The 24,152-nt window shown below is 44.3% G+C and overlaps 1 protein-coding gene and 1 long non-coding RNA gene across 5 annotated transcripts in view; both read left to right on the forward strand.

The window, feature by feature from the left end:
* The first annotated feature begins 773 nt into the window (after positions 1 to 773).
* Positions 774 to 14,234, forward strand: LOC125694431 (uncharacterized). Of its 3 annotated transcripts, none has more exons than XR_007377556.1 (6): positions 774 to 1,506; positions 2,233 to 2,520; positions 5,280 to 5,423; positions 5,901 to 5,972; positions 7,795 to 7,847; positions 11,646 to 14,234. It is a non-coding gene; the product is annotated as an uncharacterized LOC125694431 (long non-coding RNA). The 3 variants fall into 3 exon arrangements; XR_007377555.1 differs by having other exon boundaries at positions 2,329 to 2,520; XR_007377557.1 differs by lacking the exon at positions 11,646 to 14,234 and adding an exon at positions 9,663 to 9,788 and having other exon boundaries at positions 2,329 to 2,520.
* Positions 14,235 to 15,579: 1,345 nt separating this feature from the next.
* Positions 15,580 to 24,152, forward strand: part of KCNH5 (potassium voltage-gated channel subfamily H member 5) — a 149,974-nt gene continuing 141,401 nt past the window's right edge. For both annotated transcript variants that reach the window (XM_048947624.1, XM_048947625.1), the window contains exon 1: positions 15,580 to 15,708. In XM_048947624.1, coding sequence (XP_048803581.1) covers positions 15,636 to 15,708 — 73 coding nt within the window. In that variant the 5' untranslated portion in view covers positions 15,580 to 15,635. The remainder of the gene's footprint in view (positions 15,709 to 24,152) is intronic.

Genomic DNA, 24,152 nt, shown 5'->3' on the forward strand with positions numbered 1-24,152 from the left:
GATGAAATCCTTTGCAAGAGATGAAGAAGTTGCTTTAATATACCTGGTTTAATCAAGCTGCACAGACTGTCAATTTTCACCTCTGTTAGGGAATGAGAAACATCCCTGCTTCCCCTCTCATTGGCCTCAAGTGCCATTCTGTCATGCATGGCCCTCAGACCAGGTAAGTGGGAAGAAGTACATGGTGGCAGCAGTCCAATGGAAAGTCTAGTGAAATGGTTCAGGCCACTACAGCACTTACATGGGGTCATCTGGTGACATGTCTTGGAAAGCATCATACAGTAAGAGCCACTGTTGTGCCCCTGGCCAAGCAGGCACGGTCTGTGCTACTTCAGCTTGGTACAATCAAGTCACTTTGGTACAGTGATTGGCAACACAAGCAGCACCTCCACACGTAATGCCACATGGGGTTTCATCTGGCTAAAGAAATACACAGCTATGGGCTAGGAAATAAAAGATCTCTCCAGAGAGGGCTAAATAATCCGGTTTCACTGCACATAGAGGCTCCCACCCTCATGTGATGCAATATGAATTAGACCTATTTATGTCAGTGGTACTTGAGTGGTGTATTTGTATGTTGGCTTGTGTTAGTTTAACTGGAAAACATCCAGGTAATCCAAGAAGTCTAGATAAAGCTATAAACTGTTGTTTCTCTTCTAAATTTCACAGCAATTTCAAGTCAAAAACCAAAGAGCAAATGGAAAAAAATATCAAAAATTTTGAAAAAAACCTCCACTTAATCAAAAAACCTTTAAAAAATGAAATTTTTTTCCAAACAAATTCACTGTTTTTTCTATTTTTATTAAGATCTTCTATGTTCCGTTATAGACATCTTCTCAGCAGAAAGCAGTACTCAGCCTCTGCCTTCAACAGCCTAGGCAGAATTGTGTGCTATTGTTGATATGCTGCTCCTGGGAAAGCAGTCAGAAACAGGAGATGTCCTGCAGGAATGTGGAAGACATCATCTGTCTTGGAGCTTGGTGGGTTTCTGGCCAAATTTACGTGGTCCAGGTTCATATTAGTTTCATAAAATCTGCCCCTTGAGAGACTCCTAGCTAAGAAACCCGGAGGAGATTGAAAATCAATGTAGAGCAGCATCACCCTTGCCTGTAGGTTCTGAGTTATGTGCGGCCCCCTAGATGAAGGGAAAAGCTTTAGGTATCCCCATGAACCTAGTGAAAATGTCTCCTCAATGCAAAGCAGCTGTGAAAAGCTAACAACAGCAAGTAAGCTGCGTTAACAAGGGAATAGGGAGTAATACAGAAAATCTGGGGGCCTGACAAGTTAATCAGAGCTGGGCAGCAACTTAAGAAACCTTAGAAGGATACAAAACAGAGCAGCTCAAATAATTTCTACCAAGAGCTGCAGGATAGATTTAAGTGCTGGAGGCAGTTGGGTCATTTCATTTCCAAGAGGACAGCAGGTTGTATGTGAATGCTGGCAAGGAAATGGAAGTTGATTTGCAATGTTACAGCTTGGGGTGATGTTTTGCTCCTGTGCATAAAGGTCAGCTCCTGTATTGCTTAGGGAGATTTATGGGGCTGAAAAAGGCTTTTGGAAAATGAAGAGAAGAGGTTATTTTCTTAATGAGGAGATAAGAGAAACAAGGCAAAATGGGAAACTTTTGGAGCCATGTGAGAGGCATGTGGGGACCTTTGTGGAGATAGGCTGGTGGAAAAGTAGATGTTTGGAGGCTGAGGAACACATTTTGTAGCTGGTCCTCCTTCAGTAGAAAATAACTGCATTAGACCTTGCCTCTTGGCTTCTGGGAAAGGTGAACGTGGGAGTGCTGCATTGGATGCCTGGCAGAGCCTGTCAGCAACACATGAGCATTTTCAAGATTACAGAAGGCAAAGAGAGCATAGAAGACAAGTGAACGAGCATGGGTGTCATAGAGAACCAGGTTGTGAAGCAGTGTGACAATCTCCCTCAGAGCTGGGAGCCCATCATAGCTGAGATGGGATAATGTCATTATCTGATGCTAAGTGCAAAGGAAATGATAGAGGTTATTACTATGAGCAAGGCTTCAAAACATAAAGATGACTTGGAGCTGCAGGGTATGAGAGGGGAAAAGAGTTAGTAGGTGGAAGGTGGAGCAAAGGCAAAGAGAGGAGAAGCTGCGAGGAATCAGAATTGCAGCTATTAATTTTTACATTGAGTCTCTGTTTAGAGTTCATAGGATGGGATTAGTAAAATTGCTGCATTTAAAGCAGAGGTCACTCTACTTTTCAGCTGTAGGTGAAATTCAGCCTTACAAGTGAAGGCAGTGGAACAACTGGAGGTGCACCTGCTTATACTGTGGTTAAAGATGCTCTAATCTCTTTTAAGGCTGCTCCTCACTGATGTGTCTCTTCACTGATCTGATTATGCCAGCTCATGAATCACTGTGATGTATTTACATTTCTAAACCATATTATGCTTTGCCTGAAATCTTTGTGTAATTGGCAATCAGTATTACTCATTACATACAACATGAAAGAGAGAAACGCTTCCTCCTTTGGAAAAGCAACATATCCTCAGGTGAGTGTACAATTTCATTTAATTATAGAGCAGTTTTCAGAATCCATTGAGGTTTCTCTATCCACCTGCAAGAGATTAAAAAAAAAAAAAACTGTGACAAAAAACCTAAGAAATTAAAAAACAGTCTGTAAATAGAATTATCTGTTTACAGGAATATAAATGACCTGCTGATTCTCCAATATTGGTTTGCATTCATTGTGCTATTGCTTAAAAGGCAGTCTGTGATGCCTCATTATCTGTAAGGAATTGGCAGGAGAATCATAGAACTACCAAGGTTGGAGAAGACCTCTAAGATCATCCAGTCCAACCATCTACCCACCACCAATATTTCCCACTAAGCCATGTCCCTCATTACAACATCTAAATGTTTTTTGAACGCCTCCAGGGTCTGCAACTCCATCACCTTCTCTGGGAAGCACATTCCAGTTTCTGACCACTTTTTTGGAGTATATTCTAATGTCCAATCTGTTGCAACTTGTGGCCATTTCCTCCAGTCCTATCTAATTCTATTTGAGAAGGCATCCTTTCATAAAAATTGTTATTACACTTTGAAGCTGTTGCTAGTGCAGGTAAAGTATTTCACTGTTGATTCAAACCATATCCCAGATTAAAGACTTCCCTCACCTAAATGCTAACTGGCTGTTCTGGCTGCGTGTCCAGAGTTGACTGAGCAAGAAACCAGTTTCCTCCCTGTATATGTTACTGACTTCAAAGCTGTAGTGCTTTTAGTATGTTATGTGTTAATGAAGATGCAAATGTTATTTACATATCTATCAGTCAGTGTGAAGCTTCCAGTAATAAGATGAGAGAGAGAGAAGTGATATCAGAAAAGGAAAATAAGCTGGTCTTAGGAGGAAAACCTTTGTTTGGAGTGTGTGTGTTACCTCTAATGTTGAAGGGCTCAGCTGACTCTGGAGCTTTTTTTTCATTTTCCAAACATGGATTTCTTCAACAAGAGAAAGGGCTGTGATAGCTCACATGAGAAGACTAAGGCATGGGGGAATTGTTCATGTTAGGTGAGTTAGGGTGGAATTTCAGCTCTTGACAAATGAAGAGGATTGAGATCAAGGACTGAGCTCAGGGTCACAGGTGATCCCAAATTCTCCACCAGAAGAGGCAGGTGGAGGATTTATGCCTAAGAAGAAAGGAATTTAAGTGATGAACAGCTTAGATTGGAAGGGAGGTGAAGGACAGCAAAAGGAGAGCGGAGGCAAACTTATCTTGTGGCAGCCAGGATGGTTCAAGGCTCAAGGAGGCAGCAGAGCTTGGTGGTGTCAACCAACACCTACATTTGCTGTCTTCTGCACAGTCTACAGGACTGGGTTCTGGAGTCAGCTGGAAGGCAGCTGAAATCTTGGGAACAAATGTTAGGAGCTGATGTAACCAGGACAAGAGAATGGTTTATGAGGCAGACAGTTTTGCTTTCCTGCATACATCGTTCTGATCATATAGTTTTTGGTCTTGTTGGCAAAAATCTGCCAGCAGGAGGCAACAATATCTGTAAGGAAAGCTTTTTTTTTTTTTTTTTTTTTTCTTTAAAGATGTCTCTGTTAAATCTGCATGTTCTTGGAGACTAAGGAAAAACAACGTGAGTAAGAGCGTGTGGGTGGGAAAACTGAAGATCTCTTTGTTGCGTCCTGCAATGGAGAATGGAGAATACATATTTTGATGTGAAACAGTGATGACAGGGAGGATTTAGAGGGCTTCAAAGCAAAAGCATCCAGGCAGTCGCTCCTGCAGGACTTAAAAACCGTGCGTTGAGACAAAGACATTTGTACAGCAGAGCTTGAAATTCAGATTGAGCAGAGAGCGATCCAAGCTAACTTTGAGCATTCTGCATTTCACTTGATGTCCTTAAGGACTACAGAAGTTTTTCTACTGTTGTCTTGCCTCATGTGCCATTTTCAGTGCTGCTTTTCAGGTGTTTCTTTGCTCTTTCAGTTTTCTTGAGCAGTTACATAGATTTGTAGAGTATCATGTGCTTTTTAAGCTTTTGTTTGGTTCGATTCTCCTTCTCTCCCTTCAGTCTAAAAGGCAGAACTTGTTGGAATCTGTTAGCGATATGACCTTGCATTATTTCAAAAGCTTTACTCTTCTTTTCTTCACAGTCTTAGGGCTCACAAAGGACTACGTACAAGGATTAACATTATGTTCCTCAGTGCAGAATAGTCACACTGAATTACGCAACTCTCTTACATCCAGATGCTTTTCTCAGTGTCTCCTCTCTTCTACTCCTGATGAAATTCCCTGAATTTGTTTTAAAATGACATGAAGCAGGAACACAAGAAAAAGATTTGGTGATATTTGTGCTCTATAAAATGTTATTTCATGTTTTTTATTCTATCCAAAAATAATGCTGGTTCACAAATAGCTCAGCAGAGACACCTGTGTATCAAACAGACAGCAAAGGAATACTGTTAGCTAATTAATGATTCATTCATGAATGTCTGAGGAATCATCTAATATAGGATGCTTTAACTTGAGGGCTGAGAGAAAACTACATTTACTTTTGATGAAGGAACTACTGGGTATTTCGAAGTAGTATCTGCAGTGAGAGTTTGCCAGATTTGAGTATGGTTGGACTACGTGATCTTAGTGGTCTTTTCCAAACTTAATAATTTTATCATTCAAATAAATGCTTAAGTTTTACTTCCTAGCTGCCCATGTTGTAGATCCTAATTTTAGCCATGCCATCTTTCTTCATGTACTACTGAGGAACCCTGTGGTGTACTGCAGTTCTGGCACAGCTTGTCTTTCAGAGATCAGAGAATGAAGAGACTTGGAGTTCCAACTTCATTTTGGCCAAACCCGGTAGAGGGCTGAGGTGGCTCAAGGATAGTGCTTGGAGGCTCTGCTCACCAACATTTGCTCCAAGGGTGCAACCAGCTGCCCCTCTGATCCAGGTAGGATGAGTGCCAGGTGACTGAATCAACACTAGCTCAATCTTTTCTTTGGCCAACTGTGGAAATAATAGTAAATAACATGTAAATAGGACTTGTTTTCACAGTGCTGCAGCAGCAGCTTGTCCCCGTTGCAGCATGGCTGATGCTTGGGTTCTACTTGAGGGGATTGATGCCCAGGGAGAGCATCTCCATGTCACTATGAAGACAGCCATTGTGGAGGTGTGGAGAGACAGCTCCAAGGACTTTCCACAGTCAGGGGAGTGTTGGTACCTCTGGTCTCAGGTGGCAGTGACACTGAGGCTGGGGGGCATTGAGGGGCTCACAGGTGTCAGGGGCTTGATGCAGAGGCCTGCAGATACTTACAACTGGCATGAGCTGAGCTGGGTGGTTCCTGGTGCCTCCTGCTATTCCCTTGCATTTTAACATTGTCTTATCATCAACAGTTCTTGTTCCTCTCAGTCTTGCCTCTGTCCTCAGGTCAGAAGCATGCCAGTGGCATCAGGATTAGGACTATCTCCCCAGTGGGGGGCAACTGCTCCAGAAACGAAGGTAAGTGAACAAAATGGGATTATTTGTTTCCTGCTGTTGGCTGTGCTGTGAAGCTACAGCATAATGCATGAAGTCACTCAGGCTCTGGGCATTTCAGCCGTTTGCACGGTGGAAACCAGATGTGTGTCCAGGAAGAGGCTGGCATTTGCTGATAACCAGCCCTGGGCCACCTTTCTGATGAAGCCTTTTTTTTTTTTTTTTTTTTTTTTCTTCTAATAATTCCACATTTAGGATGCAGGGACTACAGACAAGTTGGCCAGCTGAAGAAGCTGTTCATTCTCACTGTGTTTCTCCTCAGGAACTATCAAAATACGTTACAGAAAGCTTTAAATACCTGATCCTAAACTCACATTTTGGCTTTCCTAAGGCCTGAGGCTCCAGGCTTTATGGCTGCAGGCTGCCATGTGTAGTTCTGTGCCTCAGGACAAGTTATTACAGACCATTCCTGTGCCTTTGCAGACTGGGAAGATTCCCATGCACTGGGATGTGGCTACTTTCTCATGGAGGAGGTGACAAATGCCTCCAGGCAAATCTGAAGTACAATCCATGTGTCCATGTAAGATTAAACTGTTCTGTAAAATGCCTTTGTTGGCAGTAGGAGACCGAGGAATCCCTATGTGCATACGCTGTGTATTTAGCAACATATAACCAACAGGGGGCATTAGGTTTATGCTGATTAAATGTGTATTTCGACTTGGAGCAGAGAGAAATCTCTACCTTGATTGAAAACAGCAAGACTGGAATGCTTTATCCTGTAAATAAGTAGGATTAGGCCCTGTTTTTCCAGAAGATTTATAATTAGAAAATGCATAAGTCTCTTCTATTTCCTTTGTCTAGCTTGTGTTTATCTTGAGATGAAAATGAATACGACTGATATAATTAAAGATCCAGATGATTTCTGTGTGGCGTGTAGCTCAAAAACCACTTGAAAAATCTAAGTGTTTCTGGTGTAAATTGATTTGTACTGATGATTTCCAGTTTTCTAAGCAGGAATTAATGTTAGGCAGCAATTACATTTTTCTGACAGGAATCAGATGGAGCATTAGAATTAGCTGCTGCTCTTCATTATGGCAGAAAACTTTGCTCAAGTTATTGGATTACTGAATGCAAAGGACTGTAGTGAGGAGCCACAGTGTGAATGTGAATTGTGGTCTCTGGAAATGAAAGTAGTATTTATTACAGAGATGATTATGATGGCTACAACCACTCCTGTACGCGGTTCACTTCATATACGTTTTGAGGGAGATGTGGTTTTTGATGTTTATGGCACAGATTAAAGAAGAAGCTTTTCCCTCTTCACATTTTGAAAACTGCAGCCTTCTCTGTGCTGCTGCCATGCTCACATGGTTACGTACACCTTTAAGTGAAGTGCTTTCTACTATCTAGGGTTAAATCAGGCTGGATTTGAAAATGTTAATGCTGAGAACTGCTTTCAGAAAGATACGTCCAAATGAACTGTTGGCTAAAAATCTGCCAGTGCTGTAAGTTTTGAGAAGTTGATTTCATTACCTGCCTTCCTTTAAAATGGGTTTCAAATAACCTAATAGCTTTAATTTCCTCCATAGTGAAGTAGCAGTTATGATTTTTTTAACTGAAGTAAACAAATGAGCAACCTACAGCAGCAGCAGTGCTTTTGCTTGCTGGTGTATCTGGGATGCTGTGAGCAATTCTGGTCCCCCACAGTCAGATAAGAAAGATTCTAATTGGATCAGTGGCACACAGCATCTTCCTTCCTCCGAGCCTCTTAATACGCCTATCATAATAGAAAAGGCAAGAAGAGTCTGGTTCTTTTTTTTTTTTTTCTTTCTCATTTTTTACCTAGCAAGAACAAAGGTGAGAGGGACACAACTGCACGCAGCCAGTCCAGGAGCAGAGGTAAGAGCTTATGAAGTGAGTTGATGAAGCATCATATTTTTCCTTGAGACAAACAGATACAACTTCACAAACCAGTTGATGATAAGGACGATCTGAAGATGGTACCTGAAGTCAGGAGAGATGGGTGCTTCCCATGTAATCTCCTGAATGCTAAGTCAATACAGTCAGTGACTTCTGCAGATTGCCCAACCCAAATCTGTCCTGTTGGAAGGGGGAAATGTGTAGTGGTGGCATTGCTGAAGTGCCCAGGTTGTTCACATTTGCTACTTCTAGTGATCTTTGAAGGGAAGGCTGTGCTGCTCTCCCAGCTGAGGCACCACTTGATAAAATCAAAAATATCCTCTGTTGGTAGGCATCCATATAGATCACCAAATCCAATTCCTAGCTCTACAGAAGGCCACCCAACAATCAGACTGTATGTGTGAGTGTTGTCCAGATGCTTCTTGACCTCTGGAAGCTTGGGACCATGTCCAATGCCCTGGGGAGCCTATTCCTTGTCCACCACCCTCTGGAGAAGAACCTCTTCCTGATAGCCAACCTGACCCTTTTTCCTGAGTGAAGCTGATGCATGTCCACTGTGTGAGGGGGGGGAAAGTCTATCCTGTTGCAGAAGAACTTTTTTCCATTTGGGTTTCCTGCATAAGAGGATGGATTGGAAGAGGTCATAGTACATTCTCCATCCCCACTGGCTGGAGGCATTTAGGAGCCAGGCGCAAATGCTTGCTTGTCCAATTTGTTGCTGCTTGGGATTTCTGACTTCTGCCTGCTTGCTTGTTGGATCCTGGAAGACAGCTCTGCATTGCTGAGCATGTTGTGGGAGGCATACTTGTGCGTGGCTCGCAGATGTGCCTGTCAGTGCTGCATCCACACAGCTTACTTGACATGTTTGTAGTCTTAAGGAAAGCAACCAGATCATCTGGAAAGATTTTCTTTGAAAGTTGCTTGGTAAATGCCTTAGAACACCCTTCTTTCCTGTAAAGAAGAGTTCAGTGTCCTTAGACTTAACTCGGCTTGAACTGCATTTTACACATCTGTTGGACTTGCTTGTGCTAGTGAAGAGTTCTGTTATTCTATGTATCCAATAGCCCAGCAAACTGGGGACATCTTTTCCATACTAATCAATTAGTCATCTAAGATGTTCCTGCTTTCCAATGAAGTGCTGGAGTAGCAGTTGTTGCTTGTTATGAAAAGTTCGTATGTCAGCAGATACTGTTACGCTTTCTGCAGAGCCAGCAGCAAACCCAAACCCTAATCAAATGTAATGTGAGAAAACTGTGCCAGTGAGTTGATGGGTTGAGATTAACCGTGCTAAAAAGAGGCAATTCCATAATAAACTAATTCCACAATAAGCTTTTTTTTTTTCCCCCAAACTTTTCTGAAGAGTCAATATTATAAACATCCCAGCTTAAGGACTTCTTTCTGCTTCTCTGAAAATCAATATGGAAGCTTGCATGGAATTAATGTGAAGAAGGAAAAGGAGAGCTGTCCATCACACACCCTGAACCAGGACAGTTGAACTGTGCATAAGCTATGTTAGCACAAGGCTCAATGCGAGACTGCACTGGTGTGAAAGCATTGAGCTGAATTAGGTGTTTACTGGGGAATATAAGTTGTGAGCTTGCAGATATTTTGCCATAAGAGATAGGAAAAGGGACTCGCTAATTAGTGCTTTTTCCTCCCCTTACTGCAGTAAGACATAATTTGAGGACTAACATACATGGCAGGGCAATGTTCAGCTGCCTTCTGGAATGGCGAGGGTCATCAGCTCCTCTGCTACGTGGTGCATCCATGGGTAATTGGTGTTGCTATTTATAGGCTGAAGTGAACGTTTCTATGTCAAACTGGTCTCTGTGAAGAGAAAGGTTTGAAGCAGGCATGCATCTGGTGTCATCCTTCTCTGTCTGAAAACACCTTTGCGGCAGGAACATGAGGCATCTGACTGGTGGTAAGAAGATGATCTGGATCTGATTGTTGGCTCTGCACTGATGTTATTTTTGTTATTATTTTTCACAATTGCTCTCTTATAGATAGAAAGTTCAGACACAATACTTTTTTTTGCCTGTCTTTTGAGTAGCTTAACATACAGACACGCATACATAGACGTCAGCACCTTAATTGCTGAAAGTTTCTGGCTTTCCAGCAATACAAATCCTAGCAAGCATGCTTAAATTCAAATTTTACCCCTATCCCCCTGCTGAATTCTAATGACAATTGCTACAAAAACTCATGGCTGAGTTAAGTCCCAGTCTAAGTAATTTTCTTCTCAAAGATGATTTTTTTTTTAAAAGCAATTGTAAGAAAAGCAGTCTAAAATTGAAAAACCCATTGCTCTTAACTGCATCATTGTTATTAGAACTCTTTACCCAAAACATACAAAATGCTCAACTTATACTGCCAAATTAGAAGTAAAAGCTAAGCTGTGATTAAATCATTTCCATTGAAGTGTATAATTTTCAGGACAATTTAATACCATCCATTCATGTTGATATTTCAGCTGCCAAAAAGTCATCTTTTTTTTTTTTAGTGTACTTCTCTAGTGTATAGCCTTTAAGATCCAGAGGCATCCTATAACAGTAGGAGGGGATGAAAACAGTGCTGGGGTAGCTTTGAAGAAAGCTTTTATGGAGCTCTTGCTCATTTTGGATGAGGCTCCAGGATGTGATGTGAGCCTTACAGAGAGATGGGGCCAGATGAGGTAATGAAGGTGGGAATAACTTTTGGTGACTCAACCAAACAAGACCCCATATCAGACCTGAAGTCACAGGATTATATAGAATTCCAGATTTACCTTTAAAAATGAAAAGTTTTTTTCCCCTGGGAGTCCACAAATAAAGCCTGTTAGATGATAATCTATGAAGTAATTCATGTCTGAGTCTGCAGGAAGCCTGAAAACCATCTCTGATGTAGGCAATGGCTCCATCATCCAGCAGGGTGCTTGCTTTCCTCCTGTTCCTGATGGGAGACTGTGGGTAAGGAAAAGTATGGCGTGTTTGCACCTATTCATTTATTAGCACCTCAGTTTCCTGTTGGTGAAATTGGGTCTCAAAGGAGAATATCATGGTTTTGGGGGGCCTCTGTTATACTTTCATACAGTATTGCCTCCCCTAAATCTCCATTTCTGCTCTTGGGATACTATTTTTGAGTATCCAGCCAATACCGTGACTGGGATTTATTGCCGGTTCAAGTAGTACCAAACCCTTCTGTGAGGTGTTTTTATATCTGGATGCTGTTTTGAACTACTTTGAATGCAAAACATCTCTGCAAAGATACAACTGTGGATTGTTTCCCATCCAGAATCCTTACTTTTGATGATTCAGCTGTTGGCTGAAATAACCCAAAATGTTGGGTGGTTTGTTTGTTTGTTGGGAGCACAGGAATTCTCTATAAATCTATCTTCACCTGGCTGTTCTTTCAGGCATTACTCATTTGTGGAAAGGAATATTTTCCCCTTTAAAAAAAAACAAAAACAAAAAACAAACAAACAAACAAAAAAATTTCCTCCACGAGGAAAGGAAATTTGTTGTGTTTTTTTTTTTGTTTGTTTGTTTTCTGTAATTATTCTGTATTCTGTAATTATTCACTCTGTAATGTCAGACCAAAAGTTATTGGCTTCACTCATTTTTTTTCTCAGGAAGGAATCTAGAAGGTAGATACCTACAGAACCATTTATACCTCTGACATATGTGACTGCATCCTACCTACTGCTGTCTCCCACCTCACTTGTTGGTCAGCTGCAAGCTGCTGTCCTATGATACTTGCTCTTACTGTTGGTTTTGTTGTTTTGTTTTCTTTTTCTAGGTTAACTCAGAGGACTCTTTCTTCCTCTCTTTTCCAAGCAGGAGTTTGAAATTGCCATCTTCTCTACCCTAAAAGTCTGAAAGAAGTGGAAAACTTTCGCTCTTCTCACAGCATCTTATTCTCTGGCCTCAAATGTGCTGCAGCATCTGCAAAGTCTTCCTTGCAGGATTAGAAATAAGAACTCTGTGCTCTTGAAAGGAAGGAAGCTTCCTCAAAGCCCACAGGAGTTTCAGTTCAGACCCTTCAGCCTCTCCCTGGTGTTGAGATAATGGACTTAAAAAGTTTGAACATGAAGTTATAAGTGTTACATGGGCTCACTTCAGAAGTTCTGGGGGCTGCTTGTGATGGCACAGTTGGACTGATGGTAACTGAAGCACAGACTTTGCGGGTGAAGGAATGTGAAAAACATCATTCATAAAATGAGACCATTTTACAGTGCTGTTTTTTTCTCTTGCTCCCCTCAAGGGTCAGATTCTGGTTTAAGGGAAGCCTATGGTAAAATCATAGAATTATAGAACCATAGAATGGCTTAGGTTGAAAGACACCTTAAAGATTATCCAGTCCCAACCCTCTGCTGTGGGCTGGTTGCCCCCCATCAGCTCAAGCTGCCCAGGGCCCTGTCCAGGGCCTTGGGCGCCTCCAGGGTTGGGGCACCCATAGCTCCCTGGGCAAAAATAGAGCTTCTCAGACAAGTACTCCAAAACGAGGCAATGCCTATCTGATGGCCTCTTCTGCCCCAGTGTCTATTTACTGTGACAGTTTTTGGTTACATTCCAAGTAATATTTTGTATGTGAGCGCATACATGCCTTATGCCCACTTGCTTGCAACATCTATCTTTAGCCTGTTACATCTTTGGGGTGCATGTTAGTGAAATCAAAAGGTATGAAGAAATAAAGCAAGATGTATAAGAAGCCTCATGCTACAAGTAAGATCAGTAATGTTTAAATCTGATACAGGGCTTTTCCATGAAACTACAAAAGATTCTCAAACCTGCTTTCTTGCACTGTTTTCTTCTCTGGCCATTTCCACAAACTTGTGAGAAACAGGCATTTGGTGTACTTTAAATGTTTCTCCAGCTCAAACAATTCTATGAATTCAGTGGGTGCTGGACTCATAATCTTCTAACAAAGTGGGACTCCTTTGCTCCTGGATATCTCAAGTTGGACACTCACAATTACCAGATGATTCTGACCTTAATCTCACTGTGCCCCAGTTTCCTGTCTGATCCCTTTATGACAAGGAAAAAGGCAGAAGTTCACTGATGCCTACCAAGCACCAGGAGATTAGTGAAGAGCACCATGAAGAAATTAATTCCTCCATACTTGAGTGGAGTTTGGCTGGGGTCCTGGCAGTATGGCACAGGGCCACGTTGAATGAGAAGTGTGAAGGAGAAATACTGAGCATTCCATTCACTGAGAACCATCCGGAGTGCATCCTAGATGTACAGCATGCAGGAAGCCTGGATTCTTCCTGATTCCTGGGTGCTTGCCTCAGCTATCCACATCCATCTGAATGCTGTATCTTCATGCAAGTTCTGCATCCCTTTGCTTTGCACTGCCAAAGATAGTAAGGGATGGGAGCTCCGTAACCTCTAGGTCAGGTTGTCAAGACTTACCTGTGCAACACAGCAGAGAATGAAGAATTCTCACTGGTGCCAAGTCAGATACCAGCAAGTACTTTGGCTCTGAATTTTTGTCAATATTTTCCATCAGTTTTTATTTTTATACCAAAGTAACAACTTTTGTCAAGGTTGTATTGATTTCCTGTCTGTCAAACCAATTGTTCAAATTTTGAAAAGGGAACAAAACAAAAGATGGAGAAATAGGAGAGAGATTATAATGTAATCCCTCTCCCCACCTCTTTTCCCCTCACAATTATTCTTTCTTGCTATTACTAGCTGTTAACTTGGCTATCATCAGCTGTTAAATACTCTACATGCAGAGGTATTTCCTCCTTTGTGAAATCTGCAGTCCCAAAAAACAATGAAGGAATCCAGACACATCTTCTGGCCACATCTACCATAAGCTCTGAGCTCAGATTTCATCTGAATGGTGAAGGTACAGAAAGGGCAAATTCTCCTGCAGCCAGCATGCCTCAGACCTCTCCCTCTGGCACCTGTTTGAGCCTCTATTTCAGCAATATACCCATAGGTGATGAGATACTGGAAACCAAACATGGCTAGCTTTGGAGATCACTGTTGGTTGGTTCACATGCTTGAATGGCTCAGGCCATTGGGGCAGATGATCAGAGCTCAGTGTCTGACCTACACTTCTTCTAGGAGCCCCCTGAGTCCAAGGTGATGATTCTTCGTTCATAAATTTGTGGGAAATACATGCTGTGGAGAAGAACTGTTTTGGAAATATTTAGTACTCCCTGAAGTAAAATAACCCTGTCCTGTAGGTTCACATTCAAAGGATCAGCTCTTCTCCAGATGGACATGAGCTGTGCAGTGTGTGCTGGCTGTGCTTTTGCTGTGTTTGCTGATTTGTGCACATGGGGCACTGGGCTTTTTGTAGATGTAGTGGGTGAAACTGGGTAAAGCCCAGAGTATTGGACATGATGGAGACATTTAGGAGAAAGGGTCAACAAGAAAGGGGTTGATGTGTAAATAAAAAGGCATAAAAAAGCATGGGAGATTTCAAAACAAGGATGGGAATTGAGTACAAGAATTCAAATTGTGTGGAACAGAGCAAACAGGTGAGCAGAAGCCCCAGCAATGCTGTACAGAGAGGTTGGACTCGTGGTATTGCCTGTACACAGATATTTTCAATGTCTGTGGCTCATCTGGGTGGCATGAAGGTGCTGTCCACCCACCAGCCACCAAAGCCAGGTTTCCCTGTATGGGGCAGAGCTCAGCAGCAGCATCCTTCCACCCACAGTAGTGGAGATGCTCCTGTCTGCATTTGTTAAAATGAAAGCAGAACCAGATCTCAGCTGGCAGCAGCAGCACTCCTGGCTCTAGGACTAGAACCGCTGCTCCTGCAGCAGCTCTTGGTGAAGCAGAGCTCTTCAGCTCTAAGCAGGGGTTGTGTGACCTCAGCACAACTTTCTGGACCAGGGCCTAAGTATGGGAAGGATGGGATGGTGGAGGCAGGCAGCAGAGTGCAGCACATCGGCCGTGCTCCTGCCCTGGCACGCATTGCCCAGGCAATCTAATAGCTACTTGCCATTGCCTTCTACGATCCTTCCTATTCTGTAGTTGAGTGCAAAGTGAGCAGAGGCAGAAGTAGGTGGAGAAATCCTTCCGGGATTTTGCTAACCATACCTTCAAGAGGCAATGTTCGAGCAGACCGTGGCTGGGGCAGGAGTCAGCGACAGCCGTACGGCGGTCAGCGCGGTATCTGCACTGACTCATCTGCTCCGCCGAGGCTCCAAAGCTGCCTCCCTCTGTCTCTCCCTCGCACTTGCTTTCCCTGGAAAATGAAGGAAGCCCCCAAAACTGGTTGATGGATTCATGCAAGGCTATTTATACATTTCAATGCACACGATGATTAGTGGGCAAAACACACCCGGCTTCAATTTTGCGATAGAACATTTAATGATCCGTTTGCCCCCGCTGGGAACACGGGAACGCCGTCGTAAAAAAGCAATTCCCAGATGAAAATCTAGCGGTTTGACGTTCTCTCGCTTTCGGGCAAGGCACAACTTCCCAACGTTTCCTCGCAGACCCCATCTCACCCTCGGCAGGCAGCACTCCCGCGTGTGGGAGCCCCGCTCCGCTCCGCCCCCGCTGCCCGTCCTGGAGCGGCCCGGCTGGGCGGACGCGCAGGCGCAGGGGGGCGCGGGCGGCGGCGCTCGGCGGCGCCGTGCGCGGCGGGTCCCAGTCCGCGCTGCAGCCGCCGCGGGGGCGCCACTACCATGAGCGGCCGCGGCCGCCCCTGCGCGACTCACGGGCACCGGGCGCACCAGCCGCCGCCGGCCCCCCCCCGACGTCGCCGCCGCCGCCGCTGCCGCCGCGCACCCCCGGCCCCCGAGCCCGGCGCTGCAGGATGCCGGGGGGCAAGAGAGGGCTGGTGGCACCGCAGAACACCTTCCTGGAGAACATCGTCCGGCGCTCCAGCGGTGAGAAATCCCCTCTGTCCGTCCGTCCATTCATCCCTCCATCCCTCCGTCGGTCCGTGCCGGAGCGGCGCCTTCAAGGAACGGCTCCGCCCGCGCTCCTGCCCTGTCCCCCCTCACCTCCGACGTCTCCGCGCAGCGGGTTCGGAGCGGGTTTGCTAAGCCCTTTCTGAATATAAGGACTCGTCGTTCGCGTTTCTGACATTCCCTCCACTCCTTCGGGTCGGGTTTTCCTCCTCTTTCTTCTTTAGTTCTCTAAGAATTGGCCTTGCGACTGTTTTCAAAGTCTTTGTGACACTTTAAAGTGCGTGGCAAAGGTACTGAGGTGAGAGAGTGACTGCAATTTGGGGATGGTCATCCCGTACAAATCGGTAAAGAACTGCCGGCAGCTGCTCCTGTGCCCGGCGGATGCTCACGGCACTGATTTAGAGCTGCAGGAACGATTCCCTGCTGCCGGAGTTCGTTTCACCCTTTCAGTAAATTGCAAAGCAGTGGCAAAGAGCACTGTGCACATCTCCGGTAAAGTTACTTGGTGGCTGTGGTCCGTCTCACAGAGTTGGGTTGATGGTTGGGTCGGTTGATCTTAGGGGTCTTTTCTGACCGCAGTGTTTGTGTGTTGGTGTAGGTGCTGCTTTGGCCAAGCCTTGTGCTGCTTGCATCTCTTTTCTAAGCTGTTTTTTGTTCGTTTTTTTTTTTTTTTTTTCCACTGGCATTGCTGAAACACAAGTGCTTGCACAAATGTCATTTGCTAAAAGACCTCAACTTTGAATCTTCTGAAAGGTTTCTTCTTGAAGAGCCCAAGCTTAGAGCAGCCTATGCATGGGAGTGAGAGAGGTGGGCAGAATGGGGTGTTGAAAAAAGTTCCCAGATATATTATTAATGGAGTCACTAATGTGATGTGAAGTCCTGTTGGGAAGTGTTTCCTCCCACCTGGCTATTCCTCAGCTCTGGATTTAGCTCACATTCATACTAACGTAGCCTGGTGTGCTGGATTGAGTCGATTTTGATGGTTAAGAATGAATTAGCGATTCATTGATTTCCATAGAAGGAGTGGATTGAGGACTTAGAATTTGTTTAAAGACATTGCCTGACAGCATTTTTTGAGGAGGTTCCCACCCTCTCCTGCTGCCCGCATCAGCTCTGTGGTCAGCAGCTGACTGTCAGGCTCTCTAGCTGCACATCACTGGAGGCTAATTTCCTGCAAAAGTGCATTATTTACCAGAATATTAAATGCAGGCTTTATTAATAGGGTTTTACATAGCACTTGCCTTCTGATAATTCCAAAGTGCCAAGTGGAGCTTAATTACACTCTTAAGCTCATTGAGGAAGAGGACACACAGAGGTGTTCCCCATGCGTTCTTAAATCTGTGGCTCAGACATCACGGTTGTTGTCCCAGAGTCAGGGGCACAGCTGGGAGCAGGGTTTGGGAGCACCATGCTTCTGAGTCGTGCTCTAATTAAATCACATGTCCTCCCTGCTGAGGGCTCAGGAAAGCTATGAGATGTCAGGAAACAGGAAAACTCAGACAGCTTTGGAACATTATCCTTTAAAAAAAACACCTATTCCTCCTGCCCAGGTTTTAGACTGGCCTAATTTGGGAGCATAAATCATGCCGGTCTGGTCTCCATTCTGCTTTTTCTCTGCTGAAGCGTGATGTTACAGAGGCAAATCTGTCCCGTTGGACATCAGAGCAAAAAATGGATTGGGAATTTGTTTTTGAACTCATCTTAGCGATCAGTGTTGTGCACTGAAACATGATTTAGTTCTTATTTTTGTCATCCAGGTCACAGCCTTATTTGGCCTTTATAGAAATAGTAATTTTCATTGGATTCAGCTCTGCTTAATCCAAACTTAATGGTGTCCAGTAGAGCAAATCTGGTTCAAGTATCTTCTGCCGACGCTCGGTGGAAGGCACGGATTTGGGCTGCTGACCACGTCCAGGCTTTTCTTTTTATGCTTGGATTCACCAGCTCTGAAGGGGTTTTTCAATGTCAAGTTGAGGAAGAGGAGAAAGGAAAGACTGGTGGTAGATTTTTAAAACACATCTTGAGCATCCTCAAAAAAGACCTTTCCATCTTCTTTTCTGGTTAAAGAACACTCTCTTTTGAGATTGCTCGCACACACACAATCCCATCACACTTGACCGTAAATCTTTTCTTAACATCCAGGGGAGGGCTTGTAGATAGAGATAATATCATCTTTTAGGCCAACGGATACAGCTGAAATATGAGTTATTTTGGCAGACAGGCTCTTCATCAGGGCTGAAATGGAACCGGTGGATTTCAAAATGAAACACAGGTGCAGACAAATTATTTGGAATTGGCAGAGATGGATCCAAACAAGAAAGCATTTATAGACAAAACTGCAGCACTTTTAAAGCGTGGAACGTCAGAGGTTCCCAGCAGGAATCTAGTGTGCTGGGCAGCCTGGTGCAGAAAGCAGCCGTGTGTTTGATTTTTTAGCCTTACTTTGGGATTTGCTTTTTAGGAATGTTGTGAACCTACAGCATTTGGCTACAAATGAGGTTTAAATTGGGAGAGAAATGCTCCCTGTGTGTGGTTGGCACAGCATCCGAGAGCCCTGCAGGAGATGGGGTCAGCATGGCTGTACAAAGGGACGCAGACCCCCAGAGCACACAGAGCTATCTTCAGGGTAATCAGTGCACTCTGTGCAAGGGTGTTTTACTTTCTTTTTTTCTAGCACAGTGAAAATGCACCAAGTAAAGCTCTTATCTGAGGCTCCCAAGGATTGATGGGATCTCACAGCAGCTTTGGCTGCGCCCTGGGTCTGGAGAACACCGGTGTTCTGCTAAGCTGAAAGAAAATGCGTTTTGTGGGAGAAGTGCTTGAAATCACATTAAGGTGACTGCTTGCTCCTGCCATTGGTGTTTTGGGCTTTTAATAAGCACCTTTCTTAGGGCAGGGTTCTTTCTTAAAATGTTCTCAGCAGATGCCTGTTATCACTGCTGTTGTTGGTTGCTCCTTCCGTGCTGGTGTTGACCTCGGCTCAGCAGTGTGGGTGCAGATTTGGGCAAATCCATGCAGCAGGGCTGGGCTTTGTGTGCTTATCCCAGAAATCCATCAGATCTCAGGGGCAGAGAGGTGTGGAAGGCGAAGACAGATGGACAAGACAGACACATCTTGTAGCAGCAAAAGCATCGAGCTTTTGCTTATGCCTATGCTGTGTTAATAGCATAATTTGTTTCTTTAGCAGAGGTTGAGCTTGGAAGAAGGTTAGCTCTGGGACTTTGTGGCCAAATGCAATAAAAGCGAAAACAATCTAGTGTAAGACAAATATGATAACAGTCATCATTATTCCTTTTTGTTTCTATTGCAATAACTGTTAGAAAAAGAAATTTCATGTCTTTCAGAAATGTGTTTTGACTCTTGGGCTGAACTCATGGCTCTGTAAGGAATTTCACCATAACCTTTAATTGAGGTAGCATTCAGTTCCTGGCCTTTCACAGCCTAGAAACGTGTTTCTGCACATCAGCTCCCTCAGACTGAGTTTTGTGCCCTGTTGGATGCCTGTGAGTTTGATGAATAAGGGATCAGCCTGATCACAGGTTTTTGGATGCAGGTTGGATGGGGCGACCTAATCTGGTTGGGACCAACCAGCCCATTGCAGGAGGATGGAATTGGGTGGGCTTCAAGGTCCCTTCCAACCCAACCCATTAATTCTGTGATCCAGGGAGAGAAGGCAAGTAAGTATCCTGCATGTAGTGCTAAGACACTTTTTTCATTCTTATTAGAATGGTACTAATGGTAAAGTGTCTGCTGTCTCTCCCACTAGTCTGTACAGTGTATCATAGAATCATAGAACGGCCTGGGTTGAAAAGGAGCACAGTGCTCATCCAGTTCCAACCCCCTGCTATGTGCAGATCACCGACCAGCAGACCAGGCTGCCCAGAGCCACATCCAGCCTGGCCTTGAATGCCTCCAGGGTGGGGCATCCACAGCCTCCTTGGGCAGCCTGTTCCAGTGCCTCACCACCCTCTGTCTATTCCTCCTAATATCTAACATAACCTCTCCTGTCTCAGTTTAAAACCATTCCTCCTTGTCCTATCACCATGCACCCCTGTAAGCATACCTGAATTCTTACAGGCACAGTGACATAGTGTTGTTCTTACTGGACACAATATACATAGGCTCTTTCCCAGATTAAATACAAGCTGCATTTTCATCTGATCCAAGTTAAATTTCATTTGGAGTAGAGAAAATGATCTTCAATGCAAATTACTTCAGGTTTACAGATGTCTGTTATTAGGGGTCTTCTGCAGTAAAAACCCTGGCCCTCAGCACTTAGCTAGATTATAGAGTGTCTTGGGTTGGAAGGGACCTTAAAGATCATTGAGTTCCAGCTCCCTGCTACAGGCAGTGTTGCTGACCACTGGGTCACACTGCCCAGGGCTCCATCCAACCCAGCCTTGAGGACCATAACGATGCTGTAAACCACAGGGCAGAAATTTCTATCTTCCAGTTCCATTGGCTGCAGGGATGTGGCTGAAGGGATGACCACAAATTTGTATTGTTGGGGTTTTCTTTGGCACGAGGCTGTGTTTGTGATTTTTTTGGCTGCAGGTGGCCTGCTGATACAGAAATCAATGCAAAGTGAGTTTATACACGAAGCAGCATTACTAGCTGACACTTGAGAGTAGTTTCCAGTTGCCCTATTTTCATAGAATCACTACGATTGGAAAAGACTTCTAAGATCACCTAGTCTAGCCATCTACCTATCACCAATACTGCCTACTAAGCTGTGTCCCAAAGCACTCCATCTGCCCTTCCCTTAAACACCTCTGGGGTCGGTGATTCCCCCACCTCCTTGTGCAGCCTATGCCAGTGCATCACTGCTCTTTCTGAGAAGCAATTCTTCCTAATATCCAACCTGAACCTCCTCTGGCACAACTTGAGGCCGTTCTTTTTTGTTCCAAATCCCGAAACATAAGGTGTATCTGATGCCTGCTAAACTGGCATCGCTTTAGGTGGTTTAAATCTTGATTTTTCTGTGTTTTCTTATTTTTAATTACAACAGCTGTATATCATCGCATTAATTTATGCACTCGAATAATGCCGTATGGTTCGCAGAAGGAATAGCTGGCTCTCTGAGTGGAAGCCTTGTAAAATAGGAGTGTTCTCTTTTTAATACTTCTTCCTGCACGTCTCTGGGAGCGGGTTGGGGTGGGACATCGTTCTCCTGTGGGATCTGGGCGCTGCCGGGCGCTGCCAGCAGAGGTCAGTGCGAACGTTGTGCGCTCCCAGCTGGTACTGAAATGAGAGGAGAGCAAAAGGCAATCGTTGATTTCTCAAGCAAACCTCTCCGTGGGAAGGAGTATGCAGCCGGAGAATAATGTCAGGAAGTTAAGTGAGCTGTGGAAATGCTTTTAATTAGCCTCTTTAACGGAGGTGCCGGTCGGTGGTTAGCCTGGGTTTTGAGTTGTTCTCCCGGTGAGCTAAGGAAACAGGGTTTTGTGGTTTGGTAAAATTAAATAAAGGAAGAAGATTTTGGACTTAGCTTCCTAAATAATCTGCTTTTCAGAAAAAAAAAAAATCAATCTAAAAGCTTTGTTTAATCAGCACGTTCAGTGCCTGGCTGCATTGCTCAGCATTGCCTAACCTGGGTAGCGGGGCTCAGTTCTGCACTGCTCTCAGTGCTGGGAGCAGCCCTGTGCAGGAGTGCCTGGAGGGCACCCAGAGCTGGGGCTGAGATCATGGAATCATCATAGAATGGTTTGCGTTGGAAGGGACCCTTAAAGGCCATCCGGTCCAAATCCCTGCAATGAGCAGAGAAAGCTATGGTTCCATCAGTGCTTAGAGCCCCTCCAGCCCGACCTTGGGTATCTGCAGGGATGGGATGTCCCCCACTTCTCTGGGCGGCCTGTGCCAGTGCTTCACTGTCCTTATTATAAAAAAACTTCTTTATATCCAGTCTAACTCCCTCCTCTTTTAGTTTGAGACCATTTCCACTAGCATAACAGACTCTGCTGAAGACTGTCCCTTCTTCCTTGCAGTCCCCCTTCACATACAGGAAAGTCTCCCCAGAGCCTTCCCTTCTCCAGGCTGCACAGTCCCAGCTCTCTCAGCCTGTCCTTGTAGGACAGTGTTCCATCCCTGGGACCATTTTTGTGGCCCTCCACTGACATGCTCCAGCAGGTTCCGTGTCTCTCCTATACTGAAGACTCCAAATCTGGGTGCTGTGCTCCAGGAGATGCTGAGATGCTCTGCATCAGCCGCATGTGGACACCTGCACAAGGAATAGTGCATGATTCTGTGTCAAAAATGGTTTTTGGACATTCAACCCCACACTGTGAAATTGCAGCCAGGGCTGGCTGAGTGTTTGCAAGATGAGCATCTGCCAGTGCTATGATTTTCTCATCTGGGAATGCGAAGCAAGCGTGCTCGTTTGTATCTAGCTAGAGTTGTGGCTTTTGGTTGCTCCCTGAGGATGCCCGTGTGCTGTCTGCGTGCTCCAACTTAAATTTAGCCTCACAGCATCTATCTTGCACTCAGCATAATTATAATAGGGAGCAGATTCAGCAGTGGCCTTCAGAAGATAACTAGCATAGGATTAGTGTAACCAGAGAAAAAGTGAATATGTGGTAGAGAACTTGTGATCAGAACTAAATGAGATGCCATTTATCAGGCAACTCATTGCAACCTTCTCTTGTCCTTATTGATCTGAAGCTCTTCCTGAGGTCAGCGAAGTTGTGCTGCATTAAAGGAAGAGAACCATGATACTTGTGGGATTTCACATTCAGAATGATTAAACATAGTGTTTGAACTTTTTGGAAGGTAAATTCCAGATGGATTCTCATCCTTTAGGTTGCTTGCTGAATTGCTGAAAGCTGCTGCGTTGCTGACCGAGTAACTTACACGTGGATTTCCAACCTCAGCCAGTGTTGGATGACTTTTAGGAGAGGAACACCAATTTGGGGAAGGAATTAGCTTTGTCAGTGTGGTGGCATCTTGCTCTGGGTTTAGCCCTCCATACCTTTTCGTACTGTGAGTATTAAATAAAAACAATGGAGGTGCAGAAAGGTGACATAGAGACATAGAGAGTTTGCCCTTCAAGAGATTACTTCTCAGGGAACGCTTAACGTGTTGGATAAATTGGATGACACTGATGTTTTGCATGCTCTAAGGACACCAGGGAATTAACAGCTTTGTTAGAAAACAGCAGCGTGGTTCTGCTTGGCTGCTTCAAGCACAGCAGTTTGTCTGCAGCTGTCCCTAAGGTTGGAGGAGTGTTGATGCCAGCCCAGGGTGATTATAGGTTGCCCAGAGAGGTGGTACAGACCCCTTCTCTGGAGATACTCAAATTCCACTTGGATGCTTTCCTGTGTAACCTACTGTAGGGAACTGCTTCAGCAGGGGGTTGGGTTGGGAGATCTCTAAAGATTCCTTCCAACCCCTGCCATTCTATGATTCTGTGACTTCAGAGGGCTGAGTGCCTGCAGGGCTGTCCTGGACATCAGGATTTTCTGCTGTAGGGATGCTTTGAGCATGGGATTGGATTCACTGTATACCAACATCAAGAGAAATACATACAATCAGGGACAAGACTTGTTTAGAAGAGCAAAAAGGAAATAAAACTCAGTGTTTTATACAAGTCCCCTCCCAAGTACAGCTACCAGGACCCCCACAAGTTTTGCAAGGTGATCTAAACCAGATTGCAGCAATATGCTGACCCTGCGTGGTTAAAAGCAGAGCCAGTTGACAGCACTTTAAGTTGTTTAGTGCTTTTAAAAGACAACATGAGCAAAAAAGGCAAATTCCAGGCATTGCACAGAGCCCGTCTGCTCCGTGCTGCACTTGCTCTGTGTAAGAAGGACAGGAATTCAGAATGATGGCTCAGTGTGAAATTGTTCAAGTTAGGAATTTATTCCATGGTGGAAGCACTGCTTCTTTTTGTTAATATCATTATTTTTGTTCCACTGCTGCTTCTTTTTTTTCAGCATCTTTTCAATGGTGATTTAAAAACAAACAAACAAACAAAAGGTTAGTTGTATCTTTTCTTGGGAAGGGATGGAATTCTGAAATGGTAATTTAAGCAATTTTGTTCACACGCGATTCACAAGCATTCTGGAGGAAAGATGATTAGAGACAGTGTTTCTCACTTGGCTAAACATATCTCCTGCAATGATTTAGCTGTTCTTGCTCTCCTTTGATTACATAACATGAATTTTACACTACTTTGGGCGTTTTGGTGGTTGAAAAAATTGCTTACATACTGTGGTCAAAATGAGCCTCGGTGCTGGGTTGAGTATTAGCTGCTGCAAGATAGGGTAAAATTAAAGTCTTGCTGCTGTATAGCATGATTCCTTTATACATCAGAGCCTTTTTGCAGAGTAGAAGTGCAGGAACAGCAAATACAGTGCCTTTAACAATTGTTTACCTCAGCTGCGTTCTCCGAATCTGTAATTCTGCTATGTGCACTTAATATCATT

The sequence above is a fragment of the Lagopus muta genome, chromosome 6 (assembly GCF_023343835.1).
Source record: "Lagopus muta isolate bLagMut1 chromosome 6, bLagMut1 primary, whole genome shotgun sequence".
NCBI classification, from domain to species: Eukaryota; Metazoa; Chordata; class Aves; order Galliformes; family Phasianidae; genus Lagopus; species Lagopus muta.